Here is a 13,082-nt window from a genome sequence, read left to right as displayed (position 1 = left end):
TTGGTGGGCGAGCCCACCTGCTGCATGGACAAGGGCGAGCTCACCCGCTGCGCCGGCAGCGTGGAGCTGGAGTAGTAGAGGGCCGGCGAGTGCGGCTGCTGCGCCTGGGACGCAGAGGCGGACGAGCACGAGTCCGGCAAGTGGAAGGCGCTGCCATGGCTCGGCGCGAACGACTCCCGGGGCAGCGGCTGAGACAGCGGAGGAGGCGGCGGCGGCGGCGGCTCCGAGCCGGCGAGGTGGGCTGTCCGGCCGGCGGTGGCCTGAGGAGGAGGAGGAGGAGAGGGGGGGGGGCGGGGAGAGGAAGCAAGCACAACAAACAATCGGGCTGACAAGAGGCGGGCGCAGCAGAGAGAAAAGCAAGCAAGCAAGCAAGCAGCCCCTCCTCTCCCCCCCCCCTCCCGCGAAAAAGGAGAATTGGGGAGGGAATTAAAGGCATCACACAGCGCTCGGCTGACCTCTCCCTGGGGTTCCTCCCCAATGCCTCCAGGATTAAGCGCCTGGTCTTCCATAAGCTGCTAAAATAGTCTTTTGCTCGTGGGGGTGGGGAACATAATACCAGGACCGTTTCTAACTAGTGGAACTCGTCTTCTGATGCATTGCAGACGTCTGCTTTCCTTGCACAAGTCTCCTTTTTAAAAAATTGCTCCCTTAAATACCAGGGCCGTTTCTCATTAGTAGAACACGTTTTCAGATGCATTGCACTATTCTGCTTTCCTTACACAAGTCTACTTTTTTTTTTTTAAAGAGCTGCCTGAAAATCTGACTCGTGTCTACTCGGAAGCAAACGCCGCTATAAGCTATAAGCAACGCATAGCATTGCAGTCTTAGCCAAGCGCCTAAAGGCGATATGATGGCGTTTGCCTTTTAAAGTGACCCACGTTCCATCATTTATTCCCCTGCCGTCCAAGCCTGGGGGAAAAAGCAAGCCAAAATTGCTCTTGGGCATACTTTGGGTCATGGGAAATCAATAGCGCCCTCAGCTTCCAAGAAACACCTTCGCAATTGTCAGGAGTGATGGTGTCTTATCTACACTAGCCTTCAAAGCAATTCAGTTTCCCCCAGGGAATCCTGGGACTTGTAGTCCACTGGGGCTCTGTTTGAGGGAGAATGATTAGCACCTTCAGCAAACGGCGCCTCCCAGGTGGAAGGCAGCTCGGAGTGTTAAATTGGTGTAAAAACAATGTCAAGGTGTGGATAAGCGGCAGATCGCCTTATCCAAGGAACGGAGCCAGCATCTAAGCAGGCAAGTAGGAGAGAGTGGAGCCATGCCGGCATAGTAGACACAAGAGTACTGTCTGCAATTTGAATACAGCATCTCTTATTTCCAAGCCTCCAGAGCTGGAAAGGTCCCTTTGGAATGATTTAAGACTATGTGCAAGAACCTAATTGTTAGCTTGCAAAAACTCTGTGATATGTAATCATAGGAGCAGCCCAAGTCATTCTGCTGCCTGAGGCAAAGGAAAAGCGGGTGCATTCCCCATTCTGTGCACAAACTCTGACTAGACTGGTAGTTGACTCTTGCTTCAGCACCAGTGATGGAGCAGTCATCTACTGTACCCTAGGGCAACAAACTAGCTTAGGGGCTGCAGGGCAGAACACAAGGCACACAATTCAAAACCCTGTTCTACGCTTCAGAATTTGCTGCCTGAGGCAGCTGCTTCACTCTGCCTCATGGCTATGTGTGCTATATAATAATAATTTATTATTTATACCCCGCCCATTTGGCTGGGTTTTCCCAGCCACTCTGGGCGGCTTCCAGCAGAATATTAAAAAACAATGATTCATCAAATGTTAAAAGCTTCCCTGTACAGGGCTGCCTTCAGATGTCTTCTGAAAGTCCAATAGTTGCTTATTTCTTTGACATCTGATGGGAGGGCATTCCACAGGGCAGGTGTCACTACCAAGAAGGCCCTCTGCCTGCTATGGTTAACATCAGATTTATTTTTATTGCTGTGAAAAATGTAATAAAGATTTTAAATATTTTAAAAGAAAGGGGTATTTGGGACTCTACTTCTTTTTGTGACGTGTCTCGGGATGTAAGTAGCCACCAGACTTTGCACCTCATCCAAGCTTGGGGCAGGCTTTATTGGTTTTTAAGTTTCATTGCAGGGAAGTCGCTATGATGTACTAAATGCCCCTGCAACATTAGTTGTGACACTTAGAGAAGGCATCACAGGGATTACTGTTCCCTTCCGATTTGTTGCTAAAAATGGCAGGTTGAAGTACTTAGCTCATAAAATGGCCGAACAGACAATCTACCTGTGAATAGTAAAGGTAAAGGGACCCCTGACCATTAGGTCCAGTCGTGGACAACTCTGGGGTTGCAGCGCTCATCTCGCTCTATAGACCGAGGAGCTGGCATTTGTCCGCAGACAGCTTCCGGGTCATGTGGCCAGCATTACTAAGCCACTTCTGGCGAAGCAGAGCGGCGCACGGAAACACCGTTTACCTTTCTGCCGGAGCGGTACCTATTTATCTACTTGTACTGGTGTGCTTTCAAACTGCTAGGTTGGCAGGAGCAGGGACCGAGCAACGGGAGCTCACCCTGTCTCAGGGATTCAAACCACCGACCTTCTGATCGGCAAGTCCTAGGCTCTGTGGTTTAACCCACAGCACCACCCTCGTCCCTACCTGTGAATTGGTCTCCTCAGAATTTAGAGCCCCCACCTTCTAACTGAAAATGAATTGATTTAAAGTCATTTGGTGAGGGGGAATGCGTTTGTCATCTTGGAAATGAAACTGGCTAGACCCTCTGTTGCTTGGGAGAGGAGAGGGTGATGCTCCTCGTTTTTCTTTTCAGTGTCACAGAAGGCACAGAGGGAGAACTGAGGCATGCCCTCATCCGTATTTCTCTGCCAATATTGGGATACCTGGAATTCTAAGGTCTTATATATATAAATCATAAATTTACAAGGCAAACACAAACATAAGTATATAAACCACGAGTCTGAAATAGTACAGGAGAGCAATCCTGAAGCCATTTTGACTCTTCCAGTAAACTCAGATATACTCTCTAGTGAAGAAGGAAATGAGAAAACCTCCCCATTGTCTCTTTGCTCACAAATCCTGTCTTAAGGGCATATCTGTGTATGAATAGGGTGAGCCTGTGACCTGGATTCAGGAACTAAGTATTTAGCATCTCAAAAGGAATGGCCAGGCTGGCCAGGTAAAGCAATCAAGTGACCATTATCAGTATCCTGCCAGACAGGATTTCTGTTGTAGACTGCCCACTGTGATGCATTTCTGCTGTAGCCCAACTCCTGTGATGTATGTATGATGTTTTGGGGGGGTGTTCTTGAGCTACAGGGTGGGCAATTTCAAAAGTTTATATAAGGGCTTATGCACCATTGTTATGGGTCCCTCTTGCCTCCTGCATGTGATAGTGAGTACCCTGTTGCAACAGTTAATAAAGAAGAGGCTTACTAGCTGCTTTGCTTCTCAATATTCTCTGGTTGGCCTCTGTTATCTCCTACCAATAGAGAACCTACGTAAGGACTCTATACGGGCTCATGGATACCCCATAAGGGAAAGGCAGCAGTTTTTTCTTATAACACTGTCATTGTATAACCAGGTTAAGAAATTCACTGCCACACAACTTGGGGATGGCTTTAGCAGCGATTAGGCAAATTCATGTGGGATAGGTTATCAGTGGTTATTAGCCATGATAATTAAACTGAACCGCCACATTCAGACGATGCATATCTTTGTGTGCCAGATGGAGTGATGAACAGGGTTTGGCCAACTTAGGTGGCTTGGCGCTATTGGAAATAGAATATTAGACCATTGCATGTTTCTGCTGCGGAGTGGGGGAAGGGTTGCTATTATAATTGCTCTTTTCAATATGTACAGTATTTCATCTCCCTTTGCTTGGCCAACAATACCATCCTTTTTAAAAAACAACAACAACAACAACACAAAACCCCAAAAGCAAGTATTCTAGACTGAAAGCAATATGGAAGAGCACCCACAAATCAAAAGAAACGTGACAAGGAAAGCTGTTGTGGGCACACTGTAAATCAAACTACTCCTTGGCAGTTGTGCTTGTGGATGAGAGGATTCAACTTCAACTCATGGAATTGGAGGGAGATTTTCTGTCCACTGGAAATAAATTATACTGTGAAAACAGAAGCGTATGGAAGATGGGGAGGGGGGGGTGTATTCCAAAAAGTGATAGTCCTTGTGGATGGCTATCCATTTCTGCATTTTGTGACAATGTGCACGCCCTACCCTTTGTGAGCAATCTCTTTCTCACACACAAATTCTTGCAGCCGTCTCTTCCTGAGTGCAACCCAGTTACTTATTTATTTACAAGACATACCAGAAAATGAGGGTGGGATGGAGTTGTGGTAGAGTTGGATCCTTCCTCGGGATCCAGCCCAGGTATAAATTTGCATACAATTGAAAACAGCAGATTGTCCAGCACATCTGCACAGGAGGTCTTAGATCTTCCTGGCAGTTATGCAGTGCTGTGCGAAGTTTTGCCTAAACCTTGTAATTTAAAAGAAAAAGAGGAGGGAGGAGAGAAAGAAAATCCTCAACAGATGCTCCCTATTAAAAATTTCAATTATGTGCCTGAGCCCCTTCTGGAACAGCAAAGAATAGAATGTACCTCTTATCTCCCAACATAGACTGCATTCCAGTTTTTATCGGGGATCTTAGGCTCAAGAGATCATCTGTGGCTGTTAATCTGGTAACATTAAAATCCTCTAATAACAGCATGCTGGAGTGAGAGATAGCTGAGGACTCTGTTGAAAGGCGCACTCTGATTTCAGATACATTTCCACATCCCTGCCTGCCCTTTGCCTTTTTCTTTCTTGATCAGGCAGAGGATTTATCTGAAACATTAAAGAATGCCCCAAATGCAAGAAGTTGGAACTGTAGTATGAGTTATTCAAACCAAAGTTACTCAAACATTGCATTTTTAGTTCCAGTCACAACAGAAGCGGGCAGTGCCACAATACACAGTGAAGCTGACCAATTACAAAAAGAGTGTGTGTGTGTATGTGTGTTTTGTACACACACACACACACCCAGCCAGCATTAGTTCTTGTCAGCTGCAGGTGGTTTCAGGCAGTTTTTTTTTCTTATGTTCCTCCCAAAAGAGAATTGCTGACAATCTGTCCCCTGGAAGAAATCTCTGCCATCTCAGGCATACATATTCAGAAGTCAATCTTATTTCATTAATAGGATTTCCTTCAGAGTAAAAATATTTAGGATTAAAAGGTAAAGGTACCCCTGCCCGTACGGGCCAGTCTTGACAGACTCTAGGGTTGTGCGCCCATCTCACTCAAAGAGGCCGGGGGCCAGCGCTGTCCGAAGACACTTCCGGGTCACATGGCCAGCGTGACATCGCTGCTCTGGCGAGCCAGAGCCGCACACGGAAACGCCGTTTACCTTCCCGCTAGTAAGCGGTCCCTATTTATCTACTTGCACCCGAGAGTGCTTTCGAACTGCTAGGTTGGCAGGCGCTGGGACTGAACAACGGGAGCGCACCCCGCCGTGGGGATTCGAACCGCCGACCTTTCGATCGGCAAGCCCTAGGCGCTGAGGCTTTAACCCACAGCGCCACCCGCGTCCCTATTTAGGATTGGGGAGACTTAAATACACATTTGAGCAAATGTCAATCATTATAGTGGTTGACACAACATACCAAATTCTGTTTCAATTGGGAGTGTGTGTGAGATTTGGATGAATTTTGAATCCTGAGGCAAAGTGAGGTCCGATGGATTTGGGACTTGTCAAAGGCGAAGCAGGTTTACTGCAAGGTGGCACTAGTTGAAGGAGGGACCCCCTGAAGGGGGTGGAGTGTTAACAACAAAGTAGGAAGAAATTTATAGTTTTTTACATCAAATGAATGTATAAAAAGAGGGGGGGGGGTCTTCCACGGATCTGTATTGGGACTGGTACTTTTAAACTTGTTTACAAGTGACCTCTACAATTCTACGATTCTATGATCTAAGGTTAGAGGTAAACAGTGAGGTGGCCAACACTGTTTAGAGTAGTATAAGGCAAAAAACAAAGGATGCCAAAAAGCTCCAAAAAGGATGTCTCCAAAATGGGAAAATGGGCAATTACATGGCAAATGTTGCTCAGTGGTGAAGCTGGCAGTGATTGACCAAGAAAGGTCATGGTGGACAGCTCAATGAAAATATTGACCCAGTGTGACAGCTATGAAAATATTAATTCCATGTTGCGGACCCTTAGGAAAAATAGAACTGTTGATATTGAAATCTGTGGTACAACCACACTTGGAATACTGAGTACAGTGGCTGCATTTTTAAAAAAAGGGGGGGGGGAGGATATTGTAGAACTGGAAATTGTCAGAGGGCTGAAGCAACTCTGTTTTGGATTGTTGCTGCCTTTGCGTAGGGGAAAAATGCAAGTAATGGGCAACTTGACAGAGGTGTAAAAATTAATGCATTATGTTGAAGATATGGATAGAGACATAATTCTCCTCTTACAACACTACAACCTGGGGTCACCCATTGAAGCTGAATTGACAGAACAGACAAAAGAAAGTACTTTTTCAGAACATACATAGATAAATGGTAGCAGGATATGATGATGGCTGCCAGTCTAAATAGCTCTAAAAGGATCATGGGGCAGACATATACTTAGAGAATAAGCCTATCTGTAGTTGCTAGTCGTGAGGGGCATATGCTACCTTGAGGATCAGGGACTGCATGTTTCTGAATTCCAGTTGCTGGGGAACAACAGCTGGAGAGGCTCATTTCTCTCATGTTGTTGTTGTTGGCTTCCCTAGGCATCTTGACCACTGTGAGAAACAGGATGCTGGACTATAGGGCATTGGTCTGATCCAGGAGGCATGTTCTGATGTTTATATCCTCCACATCCACATATAACACCAGTCCTGAAAGACCTAAATTGGCTCCCAGTACGTTTCCGAGCACAATTCAAAGTGTTGGTGCTGACCTTTAAAGCCCTAAATGGCCTTGGCCCTGTATACCTGAAGGAGCATCTCTACCCCCATTGTTCAGCTTGGACACTGAGATCCAGCACCGAGGGCCTTCTAGTGGTTCCCTCACTGTAAGAAGTGAAGCTACAAGGAACTGGGCAGAGGGCCTTCTCGGTAGTGGCACCCTCCCTGTGGAACGCGTTTGCATCAGATGTCAAGGAGATGAGCAACCTTTAGAAGACATGTGAAGGCAGCCCTGTATAGGGAAGCTTTTTAATGTGTAATGTTTTATTATGTTTTCATATACGTAGGAAGTTGCCCAGAGTGGCTGGGGCAACCCAGTCAGATGGGCAGGGTAGAAATAATAAAATTATTATATTATATATTATATATTATATATAGTACCAGAGGCTGGATATCCATCACCTCTGTCTTGCTAGGAAGCTTCCAGAGACATCATCTGGAAACAACTGATGGACTAGATGGAACTTGGTCTGATCTTACAAGCCAGTTCTTCCATTTGTGTAACAGTACTTGGAAAGTAATCTACACCAGGTATATTTAAGAAAGAGAAATATTTGTCCCAAAGTTAATATTCCATTTTTTAAGAAATCCTAGTAAGTGAATGTAGCTTAACGTTAAGAAAACACTAGGTGGAAAGTGTTAAGAAGCCTTAACTGAAGATTTCAGTCTTCCACTGTGCTTGTAATAAAATCTCTAGGCAATACAGTGTGAGACTTGATGTAGATAAATGGATCAGCCTACCAGTGATAAGAAGTGTCAGTCATTTAATTCCTCAGGAGCAAAATAAATGTGCGATTTCAGATGTCATGCTGTGGACATACAATTACTATTCCTGTTAGCAGCCTTTCTACAATAAACTGCATTATGCCCTATGAATTAATATGGTCCTGCACAGTATCTCTTAACAGTGTGAAGCAGATAAGCTGAAAGCACATTTAACACATTTGTATGTGTTCTACTGTACACATATTGTACTTTTTTATGCCATTATATAGAATACAACTGTGCTTTAAGGAAGATTACAAAACCGTTCTGTAAATGAAGTTGTATATGTAGCGAACATTCAGTGAAAGGGCTGATCCTGTTCCATTTTAGGTCAGAAGCAAAATTCCCATGATTGTAACGGAGGCAGAAAAGGGCACTGAAATTCCTTATCAGAAATGATATGTCTGAAGCCTTTCCCGCTTCACAGAGGCAAGGAAAAGCCTGGCAAATAGAAGATATGCTGTAGCTCCTCGCAATTTGTGCCAAGAAAGAGACATTGCAATCACTAGGATGTAATGTTCAAAGATGCAAGAGATTTGTGTTTGCAAGATACTTTGACAATTTATATGATAAAGTTAAATCCCATTTCTTCACCCAGTATAATTGTTATGGATCAAATGTGTAGTAGGGGCTACCCTTGGATCCAGCTCTTTGCCAGTTTAGGTGATGATCCATCTACAACTCTATATTTGTAGCAATAGCCTGGCTTCAATGAGTTGGTAATCTCCCATCCGGATTACTGTGCAGACTATGAAGAGATAGAAAAAGCCTCTTCAAAATGGGTTACTAGGCATCAAGATAGCGAGTAAGGTAAGTGGAATCGTAAAATTGTAGAGTTGGAAGGGACCACGAGGGAACATCTAGTCCAACATGGGGCTCAAACCCATGACCCTGATTGCCTTCATTTAATGGACAGGATGGATGGATGGATGGATGGATGGATGGATGGGTGGATGGATGGATAGATAGATAGATAGATAGATAGATAGATAGATAGATAGAAAGATCTGAACTGGTATTGCTAACTAGGAAAGGAAAGTTATAGGTAGGTAGCCATGTTGGTCTGCTGTAGTCAAAACAAAATTTAAAAAATCCTTCCAGTAGCACCTTAAGGTAAAGGTAAAGCGACCCCTGGCCATTAGGTCCAGTCGTGACCGACTCTGGGATTGCGGCGCTCATCTCACTTTATTGGCCGAGGGAGCCGGCGTACAGCTTCCGGGTCATGTGGCTGGCATGACTAAGCTGCTTCTGGCAAACCAGAGCAGCGCACGGAAATGCTGTTTACCTTCCCGCTGGAGCGGTACCTATTTATCTACTTGCACTTTGACGTGCTTTCGAACTGCTAGGTTGGCAGGAGCAGGGACCGAGCAACGGGAGCTCACTCCGTTGCAGGGATTTAAACCACCGACCTTCTGATTGGCAAGTCCTAGGCTCTGTTGGTTTAACCCACGGCGCCACCCTTAGAGACTAACTAAGTTTGTTTTTGGTATGAGCTTTCGTGTGCATGCACACGAAGAAGTATCTGAAGAAGTGTGCATGCACACGAAAGCTCATACCAATAGCAAACTTAGTTGGCCTCTAAGGTGCTACTGGAACGAATTTTTTTATTTTGTTAGGAAAGGAAACTCAGCCTATAGCAACTGTGGAAAAAGCAAATGCCCAGGTAGTAATTATTAGGAAAGGGATTGAAGATAAAACGAACAGCATCATAATATCTTAATACAAATCTATGGTGCAACCATACTTGGAATACAGTGTGTAAGAACTGTGGTTGCTCCATTAATATTTTTAAAAAATGGTAGAGCTTGGAAATGTACAGAAAAAAGCAACAAAAATCAAGTGCTGGGAACATGTAAATAACTGAGTAAAGAAGAAGAAGCTAACGGGACATGCTGCATGGTGCATAGGCATTTTTCTCCCTCAATAATAATAATAATAATAATAATAATAATAATTTATACCCCGCCCATCTGGCTGGGTCCCCCCAGCCACTCTGGGTGGTTTCCAACAAAACACTAAAATACAATAACCTATTAAACATTAAAAGCTTCCCTAAACAGGGCTGCCTTTAGATGTCTTCCAAAAGTTTGATAGTTATTTTTATCTTTGACATCTGGTGGGAGGGTGTTCCACAGGGCAGGTGCCACTACCGAGAAGGCCCTCTGCCTGGTTCCCTGTAACTTGGCTTCTCACAGCGAGGGAACTGCCAGAAGGCCCTCGGCGCTGGACCTCAGTGTCTGGGCAGAACGATGGAGGGGGAGACGCTCCTTCAGGTATACTGGACCAAGGCCGTTTAGGGCTTTAAAGGTCAGCACCAACACTTTGAATTGTGCTCAGAAACATACTGGGAGCCAGTGCAGGTCTTTCAAGACCGGTGTTATATGGTCTCGGCGGCCGCTCCCAGTCACCAGTCTAGCTGCCACATTCTGGATTAACTGTATTTTCCGGGTCACCTTCAAAGGTAGCCCCACGTAATGTTAGAACTCAGGGTTGTCTCAAATAAAATTTGTGGGGGGTAGATTCTGCACAGAAAAAAGAAAAAGCATTTCTTCTCATAGTTTCTGGAACCCACTGCTACAGGATACGGCAGTGGCCACTCGGATAGCTTTAAATGGCAGTTGAACAAACTCATTTAGAGGCCACCAAATAACAGCAGCCAGGGGAGGGGTTACTGAGCTTGTTACTGCCATGCTCTGCTTTCTGCGAAGGCATCTGGGTGGCCAATGTAAAACAGGAAGCTGGACTAGACAGGCTCTTTTTAAAATACAGATCTTTCTAAATATGCAGGCTTTGTACAGTACATTGAATTCTATGAGCTCCTGTACCTTCCTGGGAATGTCTCTGTTCAAACTGACTTCAATAACAACGTTCCACAAGGAGCTACAGAGACCATGCACCAGTGATAAATTCATATCTAGTCTTCCTCGGTTGAGACACAGGAAGGAGGAACATCCCCACAAGCATAATAGCCATGGTTTGTGCTTTATTTTGTGTTCTATCATGAACTGTAGGTTCCTCCCATTTACACTAATGAATGGACTGAACACTGTTACATCGCTTTATAGTGCAGCTGCTGTAAAATGTTTAGATCTACTGTGCTTTGTATAAAATGTAAAATAATGTTCAGATCTACTGTGCTTTGTGTAAAGTGTCATTGTGAGTTTAAAAGTAAGTCCATTCATCTGAAGCGGTCCTTACCCAAATGCTATGTGACGCCATCCCAAGATTGCAATAATCTTTTGGGAAAAATATATTTTAGATGTTTTGCAAAAGAGCAATGATATAAAGAAGGCACAGTGTTGACTTTGCTTGTGGGAATATTGTTTTAAGATACATAAAATTAAGAGTACTTCCTGTTCAGAGCAGGGGGTTTTTATTGTTGCAACTGCTGGGGTTCCTATTCAGCATGTGCAACAAGGTAAGAAGGCTGCAGTTCTTACAAAAGGTATGTTCAAGGGTAGGAGAAAACCAAGCATACAGCTGGAAGTGTCTTTGAGGTTCCTCCTGCAACTGCCTGCATGGCTGAATAGGCAAGCTGCTTTTCCCTTTGAAATCAGCTTGCTTATTTGGATATGTGAGTGCCTGCAGTAAATGCTAAAGAGACACCCCTGCAGGCAGACATGTGCCCTGCCAGACTGCTGCCTAACCAAACAACAAAGTGAGGCTTATGTACAAATTGCATCTTTGAGAAAAATCACACTGAACTAATTTTTTTTGAAAAAAATGTTGTTTTCAGTATTCTGTTTATAGCGAAGAACAACACATAAAGAAGCATCTTTATTTATTTAACTGAAACTGTAGGCTAGTGGGAGACAGCAGTGGATAAAGTCAGGGCCAGCCCCAGGGTGAGGCAGCATGAGAAAGCTGGCTCAGGTAGCTGATGCTGAGAGGGAGGGAGACGTCAGAGCTCTGAGTGCCCTGTAGGCTGCCCTGTAAAATTCAGCAGGGTAGCCTGCTACCCTCAAGTGAAGTGGAGGATAGTCTCCTTTCAGTAGTAAGGGAGTAAGATGCAACAGCTAGTTTATTTGGCTTCCGTGGGTGCCTTGGGGGAGGCTGCCATCTTGTCCTTTGCCACAGGCAATGATAGGTCGTGAGGCGGCCCTAGATGAAGTGGTGGAGTGGCAGCTGACCGCCTGACCTCCAGGCAGCTGAGTTGCTGCTGTTTAACCGAGCAGGAGTGGCAGGGAGGTCTGTGCGGTGCAAATGAACGGGAAGCATTGGATAGGCTCTGCTGGTGCATTTGCACTTCCACTAATCTCCCCAGTCCCACTCCATAAGCAGCAGCAACTCAGCTGCCTGGAGGTCAGGTGAGCGTTGCTGCCCCGTCATGGCATCATCGGCTGGTGCAGGAAGAAATCTTACAGTGAAAGTTCTCGGTCAAATGTGCGCTGAAGCTCTGTGTGAGTGGAGGCTACCCCTCTCACTGCCACGTGGGCAAGGCCATTGCGTGCGCAGAGGTGTCAGGGCAATCCCCACTTACACAGAAGAAGAAGAAGAAGAAGAAGAAGAAGAAGAAGAAGAAGAAGAAGAAGAAGAAGAAGAAGAAGAAGAGTTTGGATTTGATATCCCGCCTTTCACTCCCTTTAAGGAGTCTCAAAGCAGCTAACATTCTCCTTTCCCTTCCTCCCCCACAACAAACACTCTGTGAGATGAGTGGGGCTGAGAGACTTCAAGGAAGTGTGACTGGCCCAAGGTCACCCAGCAGCTGCATGTGGAGGAGCGGAGACGCGAACCCGGTTCCCCAGATTACAAGACTACCGCTCTTAACCACTACACCACACTGGTTTGTGCACAGACTTTCCTATGTGCACAAAAACACTTAGATATGGTATTGAGGAGAGTGCAGATACTAAATTCAGAACTGAGACTTTGTATGATTTTTGACACAAAGCATTTAAAAGTTTCCATCCTTGTTTTAGATTAAATTAGCATAAAGCATCCATAATTTTGCAAGGTGGGGAATGTGAAGGGCTTTGAAATCCCCGTTAGGGACTACAGTTAAGTTATCATTAGCATTTTTGAAAAATGTAGGAGGCTGCATGTGTTCCAGATTCTTTTTTTTGAATTAATGTTGCCAAAGCTTCTGAAATAGATGTACTTTCCTCCCCTGGTTTTACTTGTAACACTTGCAAGGCTAGCAGTTAAGTTAATCAAAGGCTACACTTATTTACAGCTCCCTTGCATCCTAGAAATATGCCAAATTCATGAAACCTATCACCACAATTATGCTCAGGCTAATGAAAATTGGATATATTGCAGAAGCTGGTGGGTTTCTTTTGCCAAGATATTCTCAAGACTTTTTATGCAATTACAACCTTACCCGTAGGCAACTCTCAGTATCTCAAAACAAATGAATAATAAAAAGTCTAGCATGAGA

The 13,082-nt window shown here is 44.9% G+C and overlaps 1 protein-coding gene across 1 annotated transcript in view; it reads right to left on the bottom strand.

Moving 5' to 3' along the window:
- Positions 1 to 2: 2 nt before the first annotated feature.
- The window catches only part of LOC310682053 (catenin delta-2-like), a gene marked incomplete at its 3' end in the record, with an annotated part of 259,259 nt that continues 246,179 nt past the window's right edge, over positions 3 to 13,082 (bottom strand). Inside the window, exon 7 of the mRNA XM_083450298.1 lies at positions 3 to 260. Within this exon, the coding sequence (XP_083306424.1) occupies positions 3 to 260 (258 nt within the window). The remainder of the gene's footprint in view (positions 261 to 13,082) is intronic.

Source organism: Podarcis tiliguerta, assembly GCF_965153285.1.
Source record: "Podarcis tiliguerta genome assembly, chromosome: 7".
NCBI classification, from domain to species: Eukaryota; Metazoa; Chordata; class Lepidosauria; order Squamata; family Lacertidae; genus Podarcis; species Podarcis tiliguerta.
This window is presented reverse-complemented; position numbering and strand designations above follow the sequence as displayed.